Genomic DNA, 22,286 nt, shown 5'->3' with positions numbered 1-22,286 from the left:
ATTTAGCTTTCGATATTTCGAAAACCAAGGCAGATTTATAAATTTTATGCTTATTTTTCGTTTACATTCATGAAGTACAGCAAAATTCATCATCAAAGTTGAAAATAAAGCACAAATAATTTTAACCATAAATCTAAAATCCCAAATTATCTTAAAAACGTTTCCTTGGAGCATAATAAATTTTTGCAATTTTTTTGAGGAAAATTTGTTTAAAGTTTTTACACCACTTTTTCGTTCTGGCAACATGCAGTTATATCACCAAAAGGACAGTTTATAGAGAATTATATAAAAAAAATTGTGGTTAAATAGTTATTTGTACTCATGCGCCGATTCGTACTGGACTATATTGCTCATTATTAATATTAACTTCTTTGAGCACGAATAAGAATCGCTCATTAATGTTATTATTATTATTATTGTTATTTATTAAATTGTACGAACAAATAAAGGAACAATCACACACACTCAACTATACAAAATATTGTTTAAACATGTTTGAAAAACATGTTTAGCTAGTTATTCACATGGATTATCGTTTCCATTGAGACTTTTGATCAAGATAGTAACATCTATAAAATCCTGGAATAGTACCAAATTGATTTGAGGCCCTAATCCCATAAGATCAATGCGGTATCTGTTTAACATAATATAAAACACAAATGATGATATGTTACATTTAATAAACGTACGTTGATAGGAGAGACGGTGCTGCTGCAAGATAATTTAGTTGTTTTTTTTTTTTTTTTTTTTTTTTTTTTTTTAATTTGACTATTTTATTTGAGAAATTCAAATTAAAAAGAGTTAAGATTTAATTATTACTAGTCATTTTTGTGAACTTTGGCTCAATCTTTAAGATTTATTATTATATGCAAATTTAGATCATTAGCTAGGTGGATCTGTACCAGTAGCTCCACTAGCACTAGACGTTGGATTCACTCTCTGTACCATTCCAGTAACAGGAGACGTACGTACAACTGGTGATGAGACTGTGGCTGTGGATCCAATGCTAGGTTTACGATCACCAGCATCACGTTTTGGAGGAACTACAGGCTTGTTTGGTGGTATTGGTGGCGGTACACCTAGATCAAGAAATATATAAATAAGGTTTGACCCAGAACAATTTTTACAGTCAAAAGATTTGGTAAAAAAAGTTTGTTGTATTTTCTTGTTGAATATACTAAAAATCTATCACTGATTTTATGCAATTTTACAAAGAATCCTTTTTGAACTTGCGCTTTAACCAATTGAGCTATCGGATAAATTTCGTTTATATCTTAATACAGTAAGTAATCAAGCAAATTTCCTCATAATAATTCGTCAATTACTAAATTTATGAAAAATTAGTACCACTAGGTATCTATTTTTCATTAGGAAAGTTTAAAAGTGCTTTATTTTGGTTTTTGGCAAATAAATTTACAATTAAGAATAATATCAAAAATCATGAAAAGTATAAATTTTAAAAACGTAAAAAAACCTTTCAATTTTGATATTGAATAGTTCAAAAATATTATGGGCAGAGTTATTCATTTTATTTTGAAAATTAGTAAAACATTTCTTTTTTCGAGAAAAAATGAGCTTTTCCACTTGATTTCAATTTTAATGGTTTCATTCATATTTCAACCCCTATATCAATATAAAGAAAGGTTAAGTTTAAGGCGTTTCTATATCTTTCTGTATAAATTTAAAGCCTATTCTCTGTACGGTTTACAAAAAATTAATTATTAAAAACAGCCCTTTTTACTATTATTATAAGATTACATTTTGGCGAATATTTAGTCTAATCCAGAAGTGGACTGTGTTATCTTAAGTGAGGGGTGATGAAATACCTTAAAAAATAAGTGTATTGATAAATTTTGTAATAATTTAATCTATTGATATTTATCTTCTGCAAGGTGTTGTTTCAAAACCCTCTCATTTCCTGTAAAACTGCTACTGTCCTAAATTTTGACCAAAAAAAGCTATTTTCAATGATATGTAATTTGCCCAAATCCCATTCTCAAAGTTACTAAAATCGATGAATTTTTACGCAAATTTCAAATTTGGTTATTTTAATATATTCATATCTAAAATATGAATAAATCTCAATAAACTTAGAAACATCCGTCTTGAAAAAAAAAAAAAATTGCAAAAATGTTTTCTATACAACGTTTTGAATTTTACAAATGCCCTTTACTACCTATTATTAAAATACCTGAATATTTTGTACTTTATCTAGGCCTATAGTTTTTAATTGAAACCTTTCTTTTACTCCAGAAATTAAGTAGTTATGACCAAAGAGTCACAACTACGTAATTTTGGATGCCATTTTCCAATATGGCGGCCATCGCACATCTTGAATATCAGAGGACTTTTGTATGTTCAACAGGAGGATACGTATAACATAATTCCTTGCTTGTACTGATTTTTTTGTATTTACCTCGATTAATTATCGTATTTTTTTTCATATACGTATGTGGTGTAGGTGATGATACTCCACCAGGTGATACAACTGCACTAGGTGAAACTGTTGGAGCAGTTGCATGCTGTAATCGCGGTGGATAGCCACTTTTGATAGGAGTTGCAGCTGCCGGTCGATTAGGCTGATGAGCTGAGTGTATGGTTTGTGCAATACCAGTTGTTGGTCCACTAACAGGTACGCTAGACACGGTTGACGTTGGTTGCATTACTTTAGCCACACTACTAGGTATTCCAGTTGTTTCTAATGCGACCATTGATGCATCTGACACTCGATTTGGTAACGCACTTTGTGGTATCACAGCTTCAGCCGGTTTTGTCGTACACACCATTTGTTTATACATTTGTAATTCAGTCTCTAGTTCCTTTATCCTGAAAAAAAAATATTTAATGTTATTAGAATTGTTAATTCCTAAAATGCAACAAAATTAGTAAAATAAAGGAAAAATTCCAAAATATTTGAAACTTTTTGTCGTTACACAAAAATATAATGTTCTCCGGCTTGAAATACCAGAATTAGTACGGCAGACATAAATGGTTCGCTCCGTAATTGGTGTGTCATTTTCTGCACAAACGTTTTTTTTTTATTTTGAACCACCTATTCTGAATTTCGATGTGCAATGGTGGCAGTCCAAATAAAAATAAAAAATACCATGTTTTCATATTTTCGGATTTTGTTAGCAAAATTATGGATTAAAATATAGATAGATTAGATAGACCAGCAAGAATTTCGAATTTTAGGTTGAAATTTTTGCAAAATAAACTTTCTATTATGGTTAAATGTTAATGGAGCAAAATGAAGATCAAAAAGCGAAAAAAAATGTCTATTAACTTCACTGTAATTGTTTATAATCGTTAACGGAGCTTATAATTAACCATATTTGCAAATTTTTTAACATAAATAAATGGAGTTTGCAATAAAAACATATTTTAAAAAATTTCTATAATGCATAAAATAACGTAAACTTTAGTGTAACAGTGTTTGCCTAAAACTGGCAAACAAATGCAATTTTTTCACATTTGATGTCTGATAGCAATATGCTAGTATAGTACCATGAAACTAAATATCTAAAACAAAAAAAAAAATGTTACATCTGTGAAATTTTCCACAGTTTTTTAATAGGTTATAAAAACTTTGTACGAAAAATTCAACTTCTCAGGGTGGGCCTATCCTCTTTTTAGGTGGGCAGTTGAGATGTTTTGATCCATTATTTATAAATTACAAAAAAAAAAAAAAATATGCGACAAATTAAAAAAAAAAGTTTAACTAAAAACAACTTTAGAGCTTTCTAGCTTCAAAATTGATTGAGGTTTGCCACTTTCAAAATGATGCATTTTTTGCTCATTCATCAAATGAAAAAAATATCCATCTTGTAATAGAACATCCGTTAGAGATAGAACAAAAGTTTAAGTCTAAAACTTTAGCGTGGCGATCATAATAGGTTTATTGTAAAATAGTTATTAAAATCTGTGAATGCCTTAACATTTCTTATCCTTTCAACCCTTAGAGCAAAGCGACAAGGGGTGATAAAAATTTTTGAGTAATAGATTCCAAAACAAGAAAGTTTTCTAACGAACATGATGAAATTTTAGATACTACCTTTTTTTAAAATAGCTGCTAGATGAAAAAACCCCTAAAATATGGAAAAAACCTTATCCCAGAACTAAAAAGAGGGCAGTTTAAGTTTTCAAATGATATGAGAAAAATTTCAGTGCGATGATCAGACGATACAGGATTTTAAATGTCATTATGTCAATTTTGCTTGCAAAGTGAATATCTTGGTCAAAAAAGCTCGTATGAGAATTTTTTATTATCAAGAAAAATAAACAGCTTTCGAGTGGTTTTAACAAATTTACACGGACGCTATCGTGTGCTTAGCGTGAGTCTCTCATAACATAATTTCGAGTAGATTATTAATGTGAACAAAATATTTTCTAGATTTTTTGAGCTTTTCACAGATTTTCTGAGGTTCAGTGAATGAATGTAATCACAGGGTTAAAACCTGCAAACCCGTGATATAGTGTCTTTAGAATAGATTAAAATATAGGTTGTCTTTGACTTTTCGGAAAAATAATATTGGAAAATTAAAAAATTATTTTTTTCTTGGAGCAATTTCGTAATTGCCTGAGTTGTTTTGTGAGAAAAAATAACATCCCTGAGTAGCACAATTAAATATAATAAAAATAGAAAAAACTAAATAAAATATATCGAAAAGTTCGATATATTCAAATTTAGCACATCTATAAGTTACGCTGCTTCGCAAAAAATCGTATATCAATACTATTATCGATTCAAAATATTGGAAGTAAATTTTTACATTTAGGAAAAATAAAATAAAATAAAAATCTACATACTTTTGCTCATCCGCTGTTATTTTTGCACGTAACGATGATTTTTCTTTTTCACAAAGTTGAAGATGTTTTTCTAGTTCCGCTTCACTTCGTAATGATTTTTTACTTTCTTCCTCTAATCCTTCAGCCATTGCATCAATTCTAGCTTTTTCCTCCGATAGAATCTGTGCTAAATCTTCACTTCGCTTTCGTTCCTCAATATATCTAATAATAATTTTTTTACGTTCTGCTAATAATAAAAGAACAATTTGTTTTTGTCTTGATCGTTCATCATCGACAGATTCTTGAAATTTCTTTTGATCTTTTTCATTACGTTTTTTAGCTTGTTTCTCTAATTCTAATTCCTGTTTCAATCGTGTACGTTCCATTTCTAGACCATATGTGATATCGTCACCTTGAGCTGTGTCATGTTCATGCTTTCGTTTTTCATCTTCCAATTCGTGAATAACTCTTTGGTGTTTTTCTTCTGCTTCTTTAAGTATATTTGCCATACGAATCTATGTAATAACAAAATAACAATAAATAATTAAAATGATTTTCTAAATTGTTAAAATTCGAGACAATCATACTAAGCGATTATAGAGTAAAACTTGAGACACGGTATGCAATAATCATAAACCATATCTGAGAAAAATAAAAATTCATCATATAATAGAATAGATAAAGCACTGTCACCATAAACCATAATCACCATACCAAATTTTAAAAATATCGGTTTGTTATGGTCCCATGACATTCGTATTATCACTCGGTAGTAAATCGCTCTGTAGTAGTTTATAAATCAGTATGATGTTCTCGTGTATTTTGTATAAATTGCAGTTTTACGTAAAACACACAATATTTTTATATAAATTTACAGATTCAGCTTTCTAGTCTTAAAACTTGTGGCATTTACACGTGTCACTTGAATTCATGGTCAAATTTGAATACACGAGGATGATTGTCCACAGACGCGATTTAAATATTGCTTCCCCTCAGTCGCGTATATAAGTCAAAGTTTTCTGACGCTTGGGGAATTCGTTAGTTGCATTTGTAAGAGATCCATTCGTTTTGCGGATCTATTAGTAAAATTCGTTAGCAACATTCATTGTAGAACCATTCGTTTTTCGGTTCTACTAGTAAAACAAATTAATTAGTTAATTCATTTTCGGTTTTCAAATACTTCTAACACAATTTCATTGTAAATAATTCATCAAATAAAGAAAACTTGTACAATAGTGAGTGAACTTTAAATATTATACGCTTCCAAAAAGATATCCGCTCGTCCAACCCCTGATCCACAACAGGTTTTCAAATAAATATTATCATAGATAATAAATGAGAACTGTAGGATATTTCGATTTTTCCCCAATTTCCTAAATCAATCTTTGTATTACATATGTTACAGGAAAAGTCGATTGTTGGTAAGAGTTGACTCTTTCTAGCCAGAGTAAAATCTTAATAAAAACATCAGTAACAACATTGGTTGAAAAAATGAATAAACACACTTTTTCTAGGCAGAATTAACTATGCCTTCAGTGGTTTAGTATTCATTGATGAAAATAAATTGATTTAGTTTAAGTATAATAATTATTAGTACAATATACGAGAATTAATTCTCTAAATTCTTTCCTATAACTGCGATTGACTGAAAAATTTTACGCAAAGTAGATAAGACCCCAAGAAACAAAAGCTATATGATGCCGAGTGGTGCTTTTGCCCAAGCGGTGGTAACCATTGCTTCTAGGAGGTGCAATAATTTATGTTAAAAATGAATCTAAGCAAAAAGTATTATTCAAGCAAATTTCGTAAAGTAAATTTTTTCCAAGTTATTGGCAATTGAAATACGCCGTGTTTCATTGAATAAATCACATTTGTCAAAAAAAAGCTCTTTACAGAAAATTTAGCTTATAAAAAGAGGAAAAGATTAGTGTACTATTTTATTCTTTTTGGGGCGATATATGTTATAAGTTGAAGACAACTGCCTTTTCACCGGCAACAAATATTGGAGTATTTACTGGAAAATTTGACGTTTTTGGAGAAACATATCATACACCTTTTAAATTAGTACAAAAAACCTTGAAAATGAAAAGTTTCAAGTCATTTACAAGAAAATTAACGGATTTATAGTGAAAAGTAAGTTGCTCGTACCCTTATTTTATATTTTATTCAGTACAAAAATTGATTATTTTACCATGGGAGCTAAAATTAATGCTTGCCACTTTGTACAAAGTTTTTTTTCGTAAGATGTCAATTTCTCTAGTTATTTGAAAAAAAAAAACTGATGGCAAACGTGTTTTTTTCAACGAAAAAGAGCGAATTTTACTCGCCAATAACCTGGAAAGGTTGACCTGATAAAATTGATTTTTCGAAATATGCTTGTATATCACTTTTTGCTTAGAATTCATCCCTCTATTTGGGATTCTTAACCCCAAATTTTCTTTAAAATCGCTGCGTTAGGTCAAAATTTAGAGGTTTCGTACATTTCTTTTAGTTTATTCATTACTGTAAGGATATACGGCGCTATCGTGTGTTTTGCGTGAATCTCACGTTAAGATAATTTTAAATAGATAATAAGCGTGAAAAAATATCTCTTAAATTTTTTGTGGAAAAATTAATAGTTTTTTCCTGTGATTGTGTTCATTCACTGATCTACGGGTGGGCCATAACTTTAATAGGGTCGAGCTAGCGTGAGTCGACGGATTTTTTACTTTTTTGTTAACCCTGTGATTACGTTCGTTCATTTTGATTCTCAGCAAATCTGATAAAAGCTCAAAAAATTTACATAAAATTCTCTTCACGCTAAATACACGATAGTGTCCGTATAACATCACCCATTTTCTAATTATATAGTAATTTTTTATTATTAATTAGTTTTTTTTAACCTTTCTATGTATACTTAATTCCAAAAAAACTGCCACAGTTAAAACATTCTAAGCGTACTCATCATATGTTATGTTATAATAGTAACACTTAGAATGTTTTAAACCGAGCATTTTTTTTTACATAGAGTATACACTTAATAGAGGTTTTGCCTTCCTTATTTGTTTTGCTGGTAGACCGTTTCGTTGCAAAAAGTTAACTTTTACTATATCGAGACAGTGAGAGTACACTTTACCTAGATCTGACTAGTATATGTTGATCAAAATTCAACACTTTTTGGTTTTAATAATCTTTTACTGAAATTACCAGTGACAATGGACTTTACTTAGGAAGAGTCAACTCTTACTGAAGGATCAACTTTTCCTGTAACATATAAATACGTATTTCGACAAAATATTCTAAATTACAGCTTTAAGGCCGTAAAGCGCTGAAGCGTAAGTTTTGAAGGTAAGAGTAGCTAAATCAACCTACTTTCAACTGAATTAAACGTGGTAGAACGATGTACAGAACTTTTAGAGACTTCGTGTATATCACAAAAGATGGCATGCAGAGTATAGTCGACAAGTTCAAATTAATGATTTATAGAAATACTGATAATAAAAATACGTGTGATAGCTAGTTAAATTTGGAATAATGACTAGAAAAATGTGCCAGAAGCGTTTTTCAGCACATAAAAATTGCAAAACTTATAAACAATTAATTATCCGGTCAATTTAAACATCCATAGGTACAAAAATTCGCATTCGTCTGAATTTTGGTAGGATCGTTCAAATCACCATCATAAATAAAAAGTATTCATCGATCCGAAACGTGGAAAAAATTTTACGCCGGGTAAAAGGTCACAATTACGGATTTTTTGCGATTTTCATCAATACGGTAAGTTTTATTATAAAATTAGCTCAGATGAAAGTTGTAGATCAGATAATTAAATATAAAAAATGTCTCAATACTTTTTTTTCCTAAGATCCACCGTTTCTAAGATATAACGATTCAAACAGTTGGAAGAATTGTAATTGTCATAATTTGCACACGTTTCCACACCACCTTTGAGATACAGTGGCGTTCATTATATACTGACAGAAAGACACTGCGTACCTTACATAATTGAGACAAATATGTATAATCTTGTTATGATATCTAAGTTCTGATATCTAATATTATTTATCTACGAGTACCATCAATAATTTAACGGGTAAAAACTTAATGAGTAACATCTATAATTCTGAACGACATACAGATTATGCCAGCTCGTTCATTGAATTTTAAGTAACTTCGTATTGCGCTGCACTAGCGTTACTGAGTGCTTCCAGGCTTCGGAAAAGAAAAGACTAATCTTGCCTAATTGTTTATATGTGAGCACTCATAGTCCTACATGTGTGCGTTCGTATAAATACAATAAAATTCCACACATACGAACGCATAGAAAGACATTGTCTTCTTAAAACACGGCAAATTACGACATTTACCAAAGTATTTTTCAGCAAACCAAAACAATCAATAATGGCGACTCGGCTTAGTATAAAAACAATAAGACGAAGAAGTAATAGTGCTTTATGTGCGTAAGTCACTGATCGTTATATGAATTAAGGAGATCAACTGATAATTTAAACTTGTAGTGTAGGTGTATTTAAATGAATAAGAAACGAAGCTACTTCGGTAAATGTCGTAATTTTCTGCGTTGTAAGAAGACAATTAGTGTCCGACCGAAACTGGAATTTCTACCGAAACCGAACCTTCGGTATCTGTCACAGTTTCAGCCAAAATCGAAACTGAAACTTTTTTATACATATAAAAATTGCTTGTTTACTGAAAGCCTTATTTTTTACACTTATACAGACAGTTAATACCTGTTAAATCAAATAAAAAACAAATGAAAACAAACAATTGACTGAGTTAATTGTTGAAATACCATGTATAGTCAGTGTTGATTTCTTTATCACATTACACATACAAACATGTGACACATACATAACTGATAATCAAGTATAGTACATATCATAAAATTTCCGCTTAATTGGCGCCCTCACGGGTAAACAGTGATGTTTAAGAAAAAATGTTTCAAACAAAAGTTGTTTAATTTTTGATAAGGAACATTTTTTACATTTTAACTTTTGTTCTATCTCTAACGGTTTACAAGATGGGTCCTACGGACCCAAGACCCAATTGACATATGATGCTCATTTACGAACTTGACCTCACTTTTTACGTCTGTGAGTACGCTGTAAAAACTTCAGCTTGATATCTTTTTTCGTTTTTGAGTTATCGTGTCCACAGACGGTCGGACGGACGGACAACCGGAAATGGACTAATTAGGTGATTTTATGAACACCTATGACAAAATTTTTTTCCTAGCATCATTATTTTTAAGCGTTACAAACTTGGGACTAAACTTAATATACTATGAATATTTCATATGTACATGGTATAACAATAATTGAGTTGGAATTAAATGAATATTTTTTACATACTGTGTTTTCTCACAGTTAAAATCAACAAACAAGTATCTGAAGATCATACACTATTAAATCGTAGCGACAGGTAGTTGTTTCAATGTTTGGGTGGTTAAATTTAATAAAACCAAATTCAAGAACGCATACACCAAACAACACATAAAATCACAACAAAATTACATCGGATTGGCCGGAAAACTCAGCAGACACGAACTAGCCAAACGACACTCGATAATTCACGAGGACAGAGTTTCGGTGTCGCGAAATTGCGGCCTTCGGTCGGACATAACACTCTATGCGTTCGTATGTGTGACATTTTATTGTATTTATACGAACGCACGCACGTAGGACTATGAGTGCTCACATATAAACAATAGAGTATTATCGTTAGTCAAAAATAAATCATGAAATTTGAAGTTAAAATTTATGTAAAAATATACTTAAATATTCTGATTTCGAGTCATAAAAGCATATTTAACTTAATATTAAAATTAAAAATCGTAATTTTTAAACTGTATATCACGTGACTTAAAACGCGGGTAAGCCCTGCTGTGATGTCATAACGGTATGAGTCATAGACCATCAGTTAGTTCAGTGTAGATAGCTGGGTATAATATATACATAGATAATAAGTATTTATATTTATTATAATCAAATGTCTATGAAAATATTTGTCAAACTTATTTGTGTTATTTCGTATAGTGATACCCATATTACATCATCAAATTGGATGCCCGCGTTTTTGAAAGTTTAAAAAAGGTTAAAAATTGAATTTAAGTTTTTGGAAAGAAAGCGTGTGTATTTATCACAAATAAATTTTTGGTGGCTATTTATTAGAAAAATCAACATTTTGAAGTACTTCGTAAAATATATCACTTTTTTTTTTTTTTATTGGAACAATTATTGATTATATGATATTAGTATACTTAAATTCAACTTTAAAAAAAATAATATTTAATATTTTTTATTAATACTGCCATTATTAATATTTAATAAATAAACTTGTCATTAATAAGCACTGTTTGTTTGTCGTGTTACGTAGTCAACCACATGTTTTTATTCAAGATAAGTACTTAGTTTTAATTTCAATAAACTTTATTTTAATATGTTTATTTATAAATTTTCTGTTTTTATATTTTAGAAATTAAACAGAATGAAGAAATGTACTTTTCCGATTTTACGACAGACAAGAAGTGCCATTAAATCCTCCACACAGTCGGCTCCAGATAATAAATTAAACATTAGTTATAGTACTATTATTGTTGAAGACGATGCAGATGGTAGATTAATAAAACATGACGAAGTTGTAATAGATCTTCGAAATAAATTAGTTCAGGTGCAAAATTCTAATAAAGAGTGTGAACAGAAAATAATGGACTTAGAAGCCATAATAAAAGAGAAAAATTCAACTATTGAATTTTTAGATAAAAAACTTGATTTGTATTTAAATAGTAAAGTAACTGTAAGTAGTGTAGGTTCCCAAACGGAGGAAATTCAGAGAATTTGTGCTGCTACGCAATCTGAGATCAGGGAATTGGAAATGGTAGACTCATTCATGCAAACTGAAATAAATATAGTAAACAATGTAATTGACGTGTGCCCTCAGTTTGATGTTTCTAACGACAGCATTCATTCGAAAAATGTTGAAACGCAACCACCAGAAGTATCTTACCAGGTTGATAATAATGAAAGTGGCTCTAGCTCAGTCAATATTCATAATATAGAACAAAAAAATAACAAAATAAAATTAATTAAAAAATCGAAAATATATTTGAAAAGAACAAAAAAAAGTAAGTTTGCCAGCGTAAGTAGTGGGTTATCATCTTCAAATATGACGAATGGAGTCTCTAATTCAAGTACTAATGTTACCCCTCGAATTACCCCTCGTGTATTAATTGTATCTGACCAAATTGGTAAACAAATGTCTATTTGTTTGAGAGAATTGTTGCCTCACAACTTTTCGGTTTCCGCTTTAATTAAAAGTCATGATACTCATGAAAATATTATTAAAGCCGTAAAAGAACAAGTAAATAGTTTTACGAAATCGGATCACATAATTGTTATGCTTAGCTCATATCATGTGTTGTGTCAAACAATGAAAACGACATTGTTATTAAATACTTGAAAAAAAATTTACTTGAACTATTGAATATCACGAAAAATACAAATCTTATTCTGTCCACACTGCCTTTTAGAAAAGGCATATACGAATTCAATGATATGATTTTCAATATTAATCAGTTTATGGAAAATGAATTATTTAGATGCACCGATACTTTAACTTTATACACTAACAAACTTTTGATTTTAAATACTAACTTCCACAAAAATGGTAAAGATATTAACTATAGTGGTACACGGTAGCAAATGCCGTTAAAAAAAATTCCTGACAAAAATATACCCCAGTTTCCTTCGACAACTGGTTGTACAAAAACTGTTCCGATTTCTAAAAGAATAAAAACGAATAAATTAAAAAACTTACTAGACAAGCTTCTAAAAGTTCTCAAGTAGTAAAATCCCAACTTGCTATCAAGATCTATTTTGCACGTAAATAAATATTCGTAGTTTGAGAGCCAATCATCTTCACTTAGAGGAATTTGTTGCGAATAAGTTCACTATACAACCCAGTTTTGTCTGCTTAACAGAACACTGGCTAAATGAGGATGAATTGAGTTTTTATCAGATTAAGAATTATGTTCCCATATCATACTTTTGTAGAAAGGATTTTAAGAATGGTGGGTGTTTAATTTTAACTTCGAACAACTTTGTTGGAAAAATAAAAGTAAAAGAGAATCTGAATAATTTAAGCATTGAAAAAGTTTTTGAATGCGCAGCTATCGAAGCTTTTATTGACGATAAGTCAATTGTACTAGTTTGTATTTATAGACCACCTAGTGGTAATATTGAAACGTTTTTAGTAGATTGGAACAATGTCTTAATATTATTAAAAGTGAAAAAAACACTTTGTGGTTTGTGGTGATTTTAATATAAATCAACTAGATATTCAGGATGAGAAGGTTTAAGACATTAGTTAATTTGTTTACAACTTTTGACAGTAAATTGGCAATTACTGATAAGCCAACAAGAATTACTACAAGCCAACAAGAATTACTAACTTCTGTGCTTGTGTGGAAGACTGAGCATTTTCCGATCATGGCGCCATTGTTCTGCAATTTAGTGCTTTGAAACCACAATCTAAGAAATGTAAAATAATTCAAAAGCGTCATATAACTGAGCAAAATCTTGTTAAACTCAACCGGCATTTGGAGACGGAAAAATGGGAGCTAGTCTTTGAGAGTAAATATATTAATAATAAATTTAATAGTTTTTGAAATACCTTCGTGTACTACTATGATTTGACATGTCCTTCCTCAAATGTTAGAATTTATAATTATTCCAGACCTGAATGGATCACCCCTGGTATCATAAAATCGTCCCAAAACTTGAAAGTACTCAATATTCGGAAAAAAACGGCAAAAAATAAAAATTTCTTACATTATGTCAAAAAGTACAAAAAAATATACAAGAAAGTTATTACAATGGCCAAGAAAATTTACTTTACTTCCAAAGTTGTATGGAACATTATAAAAAATGAAACTTCAAACATATCTAGGGGCATTAAACACATAAGTATAAATAATATTGAAATATGCGACCCTATGTCCATGGTCGACACTTTAAATGAGTGTTTTATTAATTTGGGCTCTGTTATTGGTCAAGATAATAACGCCCAAAACATAATTGAAATAAAAAATTTTGAAAAAACTATTTTTATTGATAAAATCGATTCCCGTGACATAGAACAAATTATTGGAAGTATGAAATGCAAAGACTCACACAAAGACATGGACTACTTAGGCATTTCCAGTAATGTTTTAAAATCGGTTTCAAGAACCTTATTGGCTCCTTTAGTCGAAATTGTTAATTGTATGTTGAGGGAAGGAATCTTTCCTGATCGTGGCAAATTAGCACGAATAGTACCCCTTCAAAAGAAACCCAATAACATGGATGTCAGTAATTTTCGTCCGATATCATGTTTACCTATCTTTAGCAAAGTTCTAGAGAGAGTTATATTTAATAAAATTTCAAATTTTCTAACTCGGTTCAACATATTGACACCCGATCAATTTGGATATCGAGAAAACACAACTACAAATGCAATTTTTGCCGTCACGGATCATATTCTCACGAAAATTAATGAAGGTTTTAAAGTAGCCTCTTTATTTTTTTATCTTTCTAAAGCCTTCGATCGCGTGAATCATAATTTACTCCTCTCCAAAATTTATGCATATGGTATTCGTAGCCAATGTTATAAACTTATAGAGTCATATTTATCTAATAGAGCTCAATTTGTTGAATTAAACTTAGACGGAAATACTTTCAAGTCAAGTTGGGGTGCAATCGGGTCTGGAGTCCCACAAGGGTCTATTCTTGGGCCATTGCTGTTTCTCCTATTTATTAATGACTTGCCAAATTCATTTAGTAAATTATTTTGTAAAGTTGCACTCTTTGCCGATAATACGACCATCGTTGTTTCACATAAAGATACCGATGAGCTTATGAAAGTCATTAACAATGTACTGGAATTAATGGACAGCTGGTGCCATGAAAACGATTTGCTTCTAAATCGTAACAAAATAGCAATTGTGTTTTTTGGTGGTGGAGTCACCTTTACGCATAATCTATTTGTAAGTAAAACGACATTTCTAGGAGTTGAAATAGATTCAGGAATGAATTGGAAATCTCATATTGACACCTTATGTGTAAGATTGAGCAGAGTGTGCTTTCAATTAAGAGCGTTAAGATCAAGAGTTGAACAAAAGACACTACTGTCAGTTTACTAAGCAAATTTTGCTTCAATTATGACATATGGCATAGTGATATTGGGTGCTTCAGTAAATGCCTCAAAAATATTTAAAATACAGAAAAGAGCAATTAGAATTATTTTTAACTTAATTCGTAGGTACCTGCAACAGCAGTGTTTCTATTCATTGGAGGAAGGACTAAAAAGTAATTTTTAAACTTAATATATGTATTAAGTCTAAGTTTATGTTTTTTTAATTTTTTAAGTTTTTAAGTTTATGTATTTATAATTTTTAATTTCTGACACTTTTCGTGTTGATCTTTAATCACCAGAATTCGATAATTTTATATTAATTGATTAATTTATTTATTTATTTTTTAATTAAATGACATTTACCGTGGAAATTTTTTATACACCGGTAATCAATTTTTTTTTTATTTTTTATTTATTATATAACATGTACCGTGGAAATTTTTATACACCGGTATCAATATTTATTTTTTTAATAATACTTGACACTTTCCGGTAGATTTTTTTTATCACCGGAAAAAGAAATTTAATTAATATATTATTTTTTGTTTTAGGTAAACAAATTTCATATTTATTTATTTTAGATATTCTTACTTTTACAGATGTCAGCTATCCTACTCGTGAGTTTTTGATGGTTTTCCACGATGTTTAAGGTGAATACCGGGATAGTCTACGAAAAGTCGGCCACCACCGCATTATCTTTTTATTATTTTTTGTACATGATTTTTTTTTTTTTTTTTTTTTTTTTTTTTGTTTTTTTTGTTTTTTTTGTTTGACGAATTCTATATGTATACATTGTACATCGAAAGAGAACGAATAAAATATTATTATTATTATTATTAACTAAAAACAATATTTAAATAATTGGCGTAAAATTTTTTGGCTTCGTGGAAAATCCGTTTACATTTTCACATGATATCAATCGTCAACCAATTTTTACACGTAAAATTTTTAGTTAAAGTACACTATTCTAAGATATAAAAAATACTAATTACCTGCATACGACGTTGTTGCATTACAAGATTGTCTAATGTTTCGAGTTGTTGATCAGCCAAGTGGCTCATTTCTTGATGAGCGTTAATCGACTGTGAACCTTTTTCGAATATGCTATCTCTAGCTAACGCTGAAAGTGGTGCATTCAATGCAGATGGTTTATACCTTCCAAGTGCAACTTCATGTTTCAACCTCTCAGACTAAAAATAAATAATAAATTTATAAGGGTGTTTTGTATTACAAATAATAAAAATTTATGAAAATTAAAAGTCAGCCTTAAAAAAAGTTAACATTAAAAAAAATGTAATTTTAGTGTGTTTTTAATCACATTCAAGTATAGTCTATCGAGAAATATTTGGTTCGAGACCAAGAGTGTAAGATAGAAAAGAAGGTCGTGTATACAATCACGAATGCCATCTGGTATTTGTGTCCAAGTACTAAAGTATATATGTTACTGTCAATGTCCGATATTAGTGAATGTTAAAATGCACGGGGTATGTCGACAATCACCAATTTCGCTGGTTCAACTCAAAAATTGTTATACCATGTATATGAAATATATCAAGGTATATTAAGTTTAATCCCAAGTTTGTAACGCTTGAAAATATTGATACTATCAAAAAAATTTTGGTACAGGTGTTCATAAAATCACCTAATAAAAAGTAAAAAGTAAGGTTGAGTTCGTAAATGAGCAACATAGGCCAATTGGGTCTTCAGGATCCCGGTTTTTATCCGTTACCGAGGAGACCTAAAGGCGTGACTTATAAAAATGGCTACGTATTGTGTGCAAGCAAGCTTTTGAAATTCAGGTAAAAAGAATTCTAGAAATACCGAGAAAATTATTGCAGCTTGATTTTTTATATAATGTGGTAAAAATAATGAAAATAGTAATGTTTTAAGTTTCTCAGCACTGTGTTTGCCAAGTGTTAGCTTAAAAGATCGACTACATGAAACAAATGGATCAGTCACAAAAAATGAAATAATTTAACAGTTATGTTCATGAAAAGCGGGTTTAGGTGAAAAATGTAAGCATGTCGCAGCCATATTGCTTGTATTGCTACAGGTATACAACTTTCTAACTTTAAATGTTTTTGAACATTTTACCGAAGCTTACTACTATTTTATTGACTTTTTTTGTCATAATATATAAAAAAATTATTTTTTTTTTTTTAAGTAAAGGGGAATATCTAAATTCTTTCTCTTGTACTGTAAAAATGTTAATAGAAAAACCAACAAGAGCGTTTCTTGAAAGAACATTTTTATTCAGAGATGAAAATATTTTTTAAAACAAAGACATGAATACTATGAACAAGTGCAATTAATGATACTAATGAAAAAACCCAAAATTCATGATTTGTCCTTTAAAAAGTTTTTGTATTAAATGTTGATTTTGATAGTGTATTCGTGAAAAATGTAACTAACAATTGATAATTAATAATATAATACAAGAAAGGCTATTATTCCATTTATTCCTCATATTTATTCCTGAAAACTGCACATTAAAAGTTTGATTTCAAGCCACCAGATGTAGTGACCAAAGTGATCCGTTATCAATAATAGAAATCAGTTTTCTATCTTAAAAGAATATTAATTTTTTAATTATTAACATTTTAATACGGATTTTATCAAAAATACTGATACTTGTTCCACAAAAAAATCATTGCGTGAAATTGTTGCTTTGGAATCAAATTTTGGTGGGCGAGGGTATAAGCGGTGCAATTGTACACAAAAATGCAGCACTAAGAAATGCAACTGCAAAGATCGTATCGTTATTTGTGATTCTAAATGCCATGGAATTTTACCATGTACTAATAAACAAGTTTTTTATTACTATAGCCGACGATGCAATTGCATTAATAACTATGCGTACTGTTTTTTTAATTATTATAGCCAAAGATGTTACAAAAATATTATTATTATGTTTATTTTGTATCGAATGATTTTTTTATACCATGCATATATGTAATATGCAAGGTATACTAAGTTTAGTCCCAAGTTTGTAACGCTTAAAAATATTGATGCCACGCACAAAATTTTGCTATAAGAATCACCTAATTAGTCCATTGCCGGTTGTCCGTCCGTCGGTCTGTGGACACGATAACTCAAAAACGAAAAAAGATATCGAGCTGAAATTTTTACTCAACTTTTGCTTGAAACATTTTTTCGTAAACATCACTGTTTAACCGTGAGGGCGCCAATTAGGCGGAAATTTTATAGTATGTACCATACTTGAATATCAGTTATGTATGTGTCACATGTATGTATGTGTAATGTGATAAAGAAATCAACACTGACTATGCATGGTATTTCAACAATTAATTCAGTCAATTGTTTGTTTTCACTTGTTTAATAAACAATTTGTATCTATTTATGATTCTAATTATTGTTAATTATTAATTATTTGCGCTCTCTTTATACAATACTAACGGGTAAACATCGATGTTTACGAAAAAATGTTTCAAACAAAAATTGTTTTTTTTTTTTTTTATAAGGATCATTTTGTATATATAACCTTTGGTTCTATCTCTGACGGACCCAAGACCGAATTGACCTAAATTACTCATTTGCGAACTCGATTTCACTTTTTACGTTCTAAGCACACCATAAAAATTTCAGCTTGATATCTCTTTTCGTTTTTGAGCTCTCGTGTTGGCAGACGGACAAACAGACAACCGCAATGAATTAATTAGATGATTTTATGAACACCTATACGAAAATTTTGTTGGTAGCTTCAATATTTTTAAGTGTTACAAACTTGGGACTAAAGTTATAATACCTTGATATATTTTACACATGATAAAGCAAGTAAAGTATTTCAGGCGCTTATTTAGTTCATTTAGGTTAAACAATAAAAAACAAATTAAAAATTTTTTTTAAATTTTACTAAAAAAATTAAAAAAAGTGGATACACATATGCGAGCTTTGGGTTTCAATGACCAAAATTCTTGTTAGTGAATACTAAAACACGTTTTATTTTGCGATCATAATAAACGATGTCATTATTTGCCTGGTCTTAAGAGGCTATACTTTCCATCAACTAAATTCTGAGACTTTAAAAAATATGAAATTATATGACGTTTCTTATTGTGTGCTATACAATTTAATAATACGAAGTTGGCGAGTTTGCGAATTCAGGTCAGTGGCGTAGCTATCAAAAGGCTAAGTGGTGCAGCGCAAAAGGGCCCCGAAGTTCAGAAAACCGTCTACGCATTGAAAAGAAAGAGCCGACTGCCTCCCGAAGGTAGCAAAACTCTAGGCTGCCCTCAAAAAAGATTTTTAAGGATGTTAAATGAACATTAACAATAACAGACCTCCTAATTAAAGACTTTCAACAGATTTAAGAACATTTCAAACAATTGCAGGGCTGAAAATATAAATTTTTAAGGACACTTTTTTAATTAAAAAGAAATATTTACTAATTTATTTTAATGTGTTTCGATACTAAAACAAAAGTGTTACCAAAGAACTGAAATTTTGTGTGTCAATGAACTCTGTATGTTTTACGAAAAATTAATTATTAAAACAGCCATTGTTACATGGTAGTTATATGGAGAAGTCGTAATAAATGTAGGTTTATTAGTCATTAACTGCTTTTATAAATATTTATCATTTGCATAAAAAACTTTTATCAATATTCTCCAAGTTTTAAACTTTAAAATCATTCCAAAATGAAGAACTGTGCATAAAAATGAAAATCTTTTTTTGGTAAAAACACTGACGTTGATAGTTAATTTCTCATAAACCGTATAGAGAATCGATAAGAATTTTTCACAAAAGACGTATAAAAGGATGATCAATTGATAAATAAAATTTCAAATCTTTATTATCTTTTTCAATTTACGTTATCGAAATACCTTAAGAGTTTAAATGAAAATGATCAAAAAATTTGAAATTTTATTTATCGATTAATTAATCACTCTTGTATAGGTAGGTCTTTTGTGAAAAATTCATATCGATTCTCTGTACGGTTTATGAGAAATGTACCCTTTTTGGTAAAAAAAACAGACTTTTTATACCAAAACTTTATCCAAAGATTTCTCCTCGACCCTTCAGAGGATCGATATGAATTTTTCATAAAAGACGTAAAAAAGGGTGATTAATTGATAGATAAAATTTCATCAATTTTTTGCATCATTTTCATTTTTTTGGAATCAAAATACCTTAAACTTACACTTATAAAAAAACCATGTATGTTTACAGAGTGCAAGAACTATTTACAGGTGATAAATTGCAATTAACAGATACATGATCGGATAAAAGAGAGTGCGCCTAGATTGACATATCGGTATTCTTCGAACACAACAACGGCTCTCGAATATCGAATATTTTGTTCGACATACCAGTTTTTTTAATACCATTGAAAACCCGACAAACAAGTTCAAGGACCCGACCAATTTCGATTCACTAAGCGAAATAAACAAACGTTATATTGTTTTTAATCAAATTAATTAACAGAATTATTAAAAAGAATATTTCTTTAAAAGTAGTTGAACTTTAGCCATTTTTCACCCACTGCATCCGTATTATTGATGTTTTTTTTTTCTTCATATCAATCTGCAGCTATGAAAGATTTCAAAAATCAGCTGTATTGGACGTAATATAAATATCGATTTAAGATAGGTCTCAGTTAAAACACTAATTTTAACTAAGGGGTATCCAGAAGCTGAAGCATTGGTTTTGTTTATTTAAGAATGTGAAATACATACAAAAAACTAGCTAAGGAAAAATGTAAATTTACCTTTAGCGCTGCAATTACAATATTTTGAGCTTGTAATTCCCCTTCCATGTAACTTAATAATCGCAACAAATCGGTTTTGCTCAGTTCCATTTTGGGATTACGCTGTAAAAGTTTAAATCTTATACAATTTACACACACACACAAATAATGGTATTACCTTTAGAGTATTTGTTCCTGCAACCGATTGACGATCCATTGTTTCAAAACCTGCAGGTGATTGAGAGTTTACTACAGATAATGTACCTTGAGTTCCTTCATTCGTTGATGTAGGGAAAGGTACTTCCAAATTTGTTTCAGAAAGCGACATAGCTTCATAAATGCCGTTTTTGTTATTATACGCCATTTTTAATAGAATATATATGTATGAATTAAAAAAAAAACATATTTGAATATTTATACATGCGATAACAATTTTTATTAAACTTTTCTCATAAAATCAATTATAAACTGTCAAGTTTATTTTCTTGACATTGTGAATTTTGACAATGGGTCGAAACACGGCAGCCGGTGGAATAAAGACGATAATGAATTACAACTATATATAAGAACTAAACATTTGGTTTAAAAATTTGAATTTTATTTTTTATTATTATTTATTATTTTCTAAAAGGAATAATAAAGTGACAAATTATAATTTAAAAAAATTGCCATATAAAAATATTATTAGTTATTATACCCATTCGTAGCCATTATAATACTTATTATCAGACATTTATCCACACATAATATTACCGACATTAAGAGTATGTTCCATATACACTATCTTACAGAGGCCACTATAAGATGTTACACTTATTCAGTACACTGCGAAGTCGTTCCTTTTTAGTCAGCTATAATGGTTACTGGTTAAAACGAAAAGCAGTCCAGTATACTGTTATCCCGTTTTTTGACACTATTGTTAAACGAAAAGAATTTTCAATAAAAGGATCTCTGTGCAACGAAATAAATCATTGTTTGAACATTTTATAATTAAATATTTGATGAATATTTATGATATATTCAAGATTAAAAAATAATATATTCAAGGTTGAAAAATTTTTACTTAAAAAAATATATCAATTTTTATTTAGTTAAAATGTTATATTTTAATTTAACATGAATGTAATTCCAAAAATTTTTATTAATAAAACAATTTTACTTAACATTTTATAATTATAATGAATTAGTTATTGATATTAATAATTTTCGCGAAATATTATAAAACTGGGGCTATTTGAATTTGATCACGTGACCAAAGTACTGAGAGTATCTTACCTCTAAAACGCCAGTGCTTGCAATACAAAAATGTCGGTGAATCATGACGTTTTATAACGTCATTAATTTCCTTAGAGTACTGTGACAGTGCACTAGTAGTCTATATCGGAACATTTTTTTTTTAGTAAGAGCACTGAGCAGTGCTCGCAGTGTATATCGGAACCAGCCAAATGTATGTGGTAGACTACTTACTTTAATTACTTAAAAATAGCACCCAACATGCAATTGATCATGTAAGTAGTAGAAAAAGTTATCCTTATAACACTGCAATACACTATCCTTTTTAATTAAGTTCCTAACTACTGAGTGTCCTACCATTTAACTGAGTGTCAGCAGTACTAGGAGTATA

At 29.7% G+C, this 22,286-nt stretch overlaps 1 protein-coding gene across 1 annotated transcript; it reads right to left on the bottom strand.

The window, feature by feature from the left end:
* Positions 1-730: 730 nt before the first annotated feature.
* Positions 731-21,161, bottom strand: LOC123302097 (CTTNBP2 N-terminal-like protein). Its single transcript, XM_044884883.1, has 6 exons — positions 20,841-21,161; positions 20,684-20,785; positions 15,948-16,145; positions 4,810-5,303; positions 2,417-2,826; positions 731-1,079 (listed from the first exon to the last, which is right to left on the bottom strand). Exons 1-6 carry the CDS (start codon positions 21,024-21,026, stop codon positions 883-885), a joined length of 1,587 nt encoding a protein of 528 aa, XP_044740818.1. The 5' UTR covers positions 21,027-21,161; the 3' UTR covers positions 731-882.
* Between the last annotated feature and the right edge of the window lie 1,125 nt (positions 21,162-22,286).

The sequence above is a fragment of the Chrysoperla carnea genome, chromosome X, assembly GCF_905475395.1.
Source record: "Chrysoperla carnea chromosome X, inChrCarn1.1, whole genome shotgun sequence".
Classification (NCBI taxonomy): Eukaryota; Metazoa; Arthropoda; class Insecta; order Neuroptera; family Chrysopidae; genus Chrysoperla; species Chrysoperla carnea.
The sequence above is the reverse complement of the archived record's forward strand: the minus strand, read 5'-3'. Positions and strand labels throughout refer to the sequence as shown.

Coding starts and splice junctions, on each gene's coding strand:
- LOC123302097 (XM_044884883.1), bottom strand. CDS start 21,026: ATGGCGTATAATAACAAAAACGGCATTTATGAAGCTATGTCGCTTTCT. Junction 16,146..20,683: donor TTGTAATTGCAGCGCTAAAG/GTAAATTTACAT, acceptor ATTTATTTTTAG/TCTGAGAGGTTGAAACATGA. Junction 1,080..2,416: donor AAATACGATAATTAATCGAG/GTAAATACAAAA, acceptor TTCTTGATCTAG/GTGTACCGCCACCAATACCA.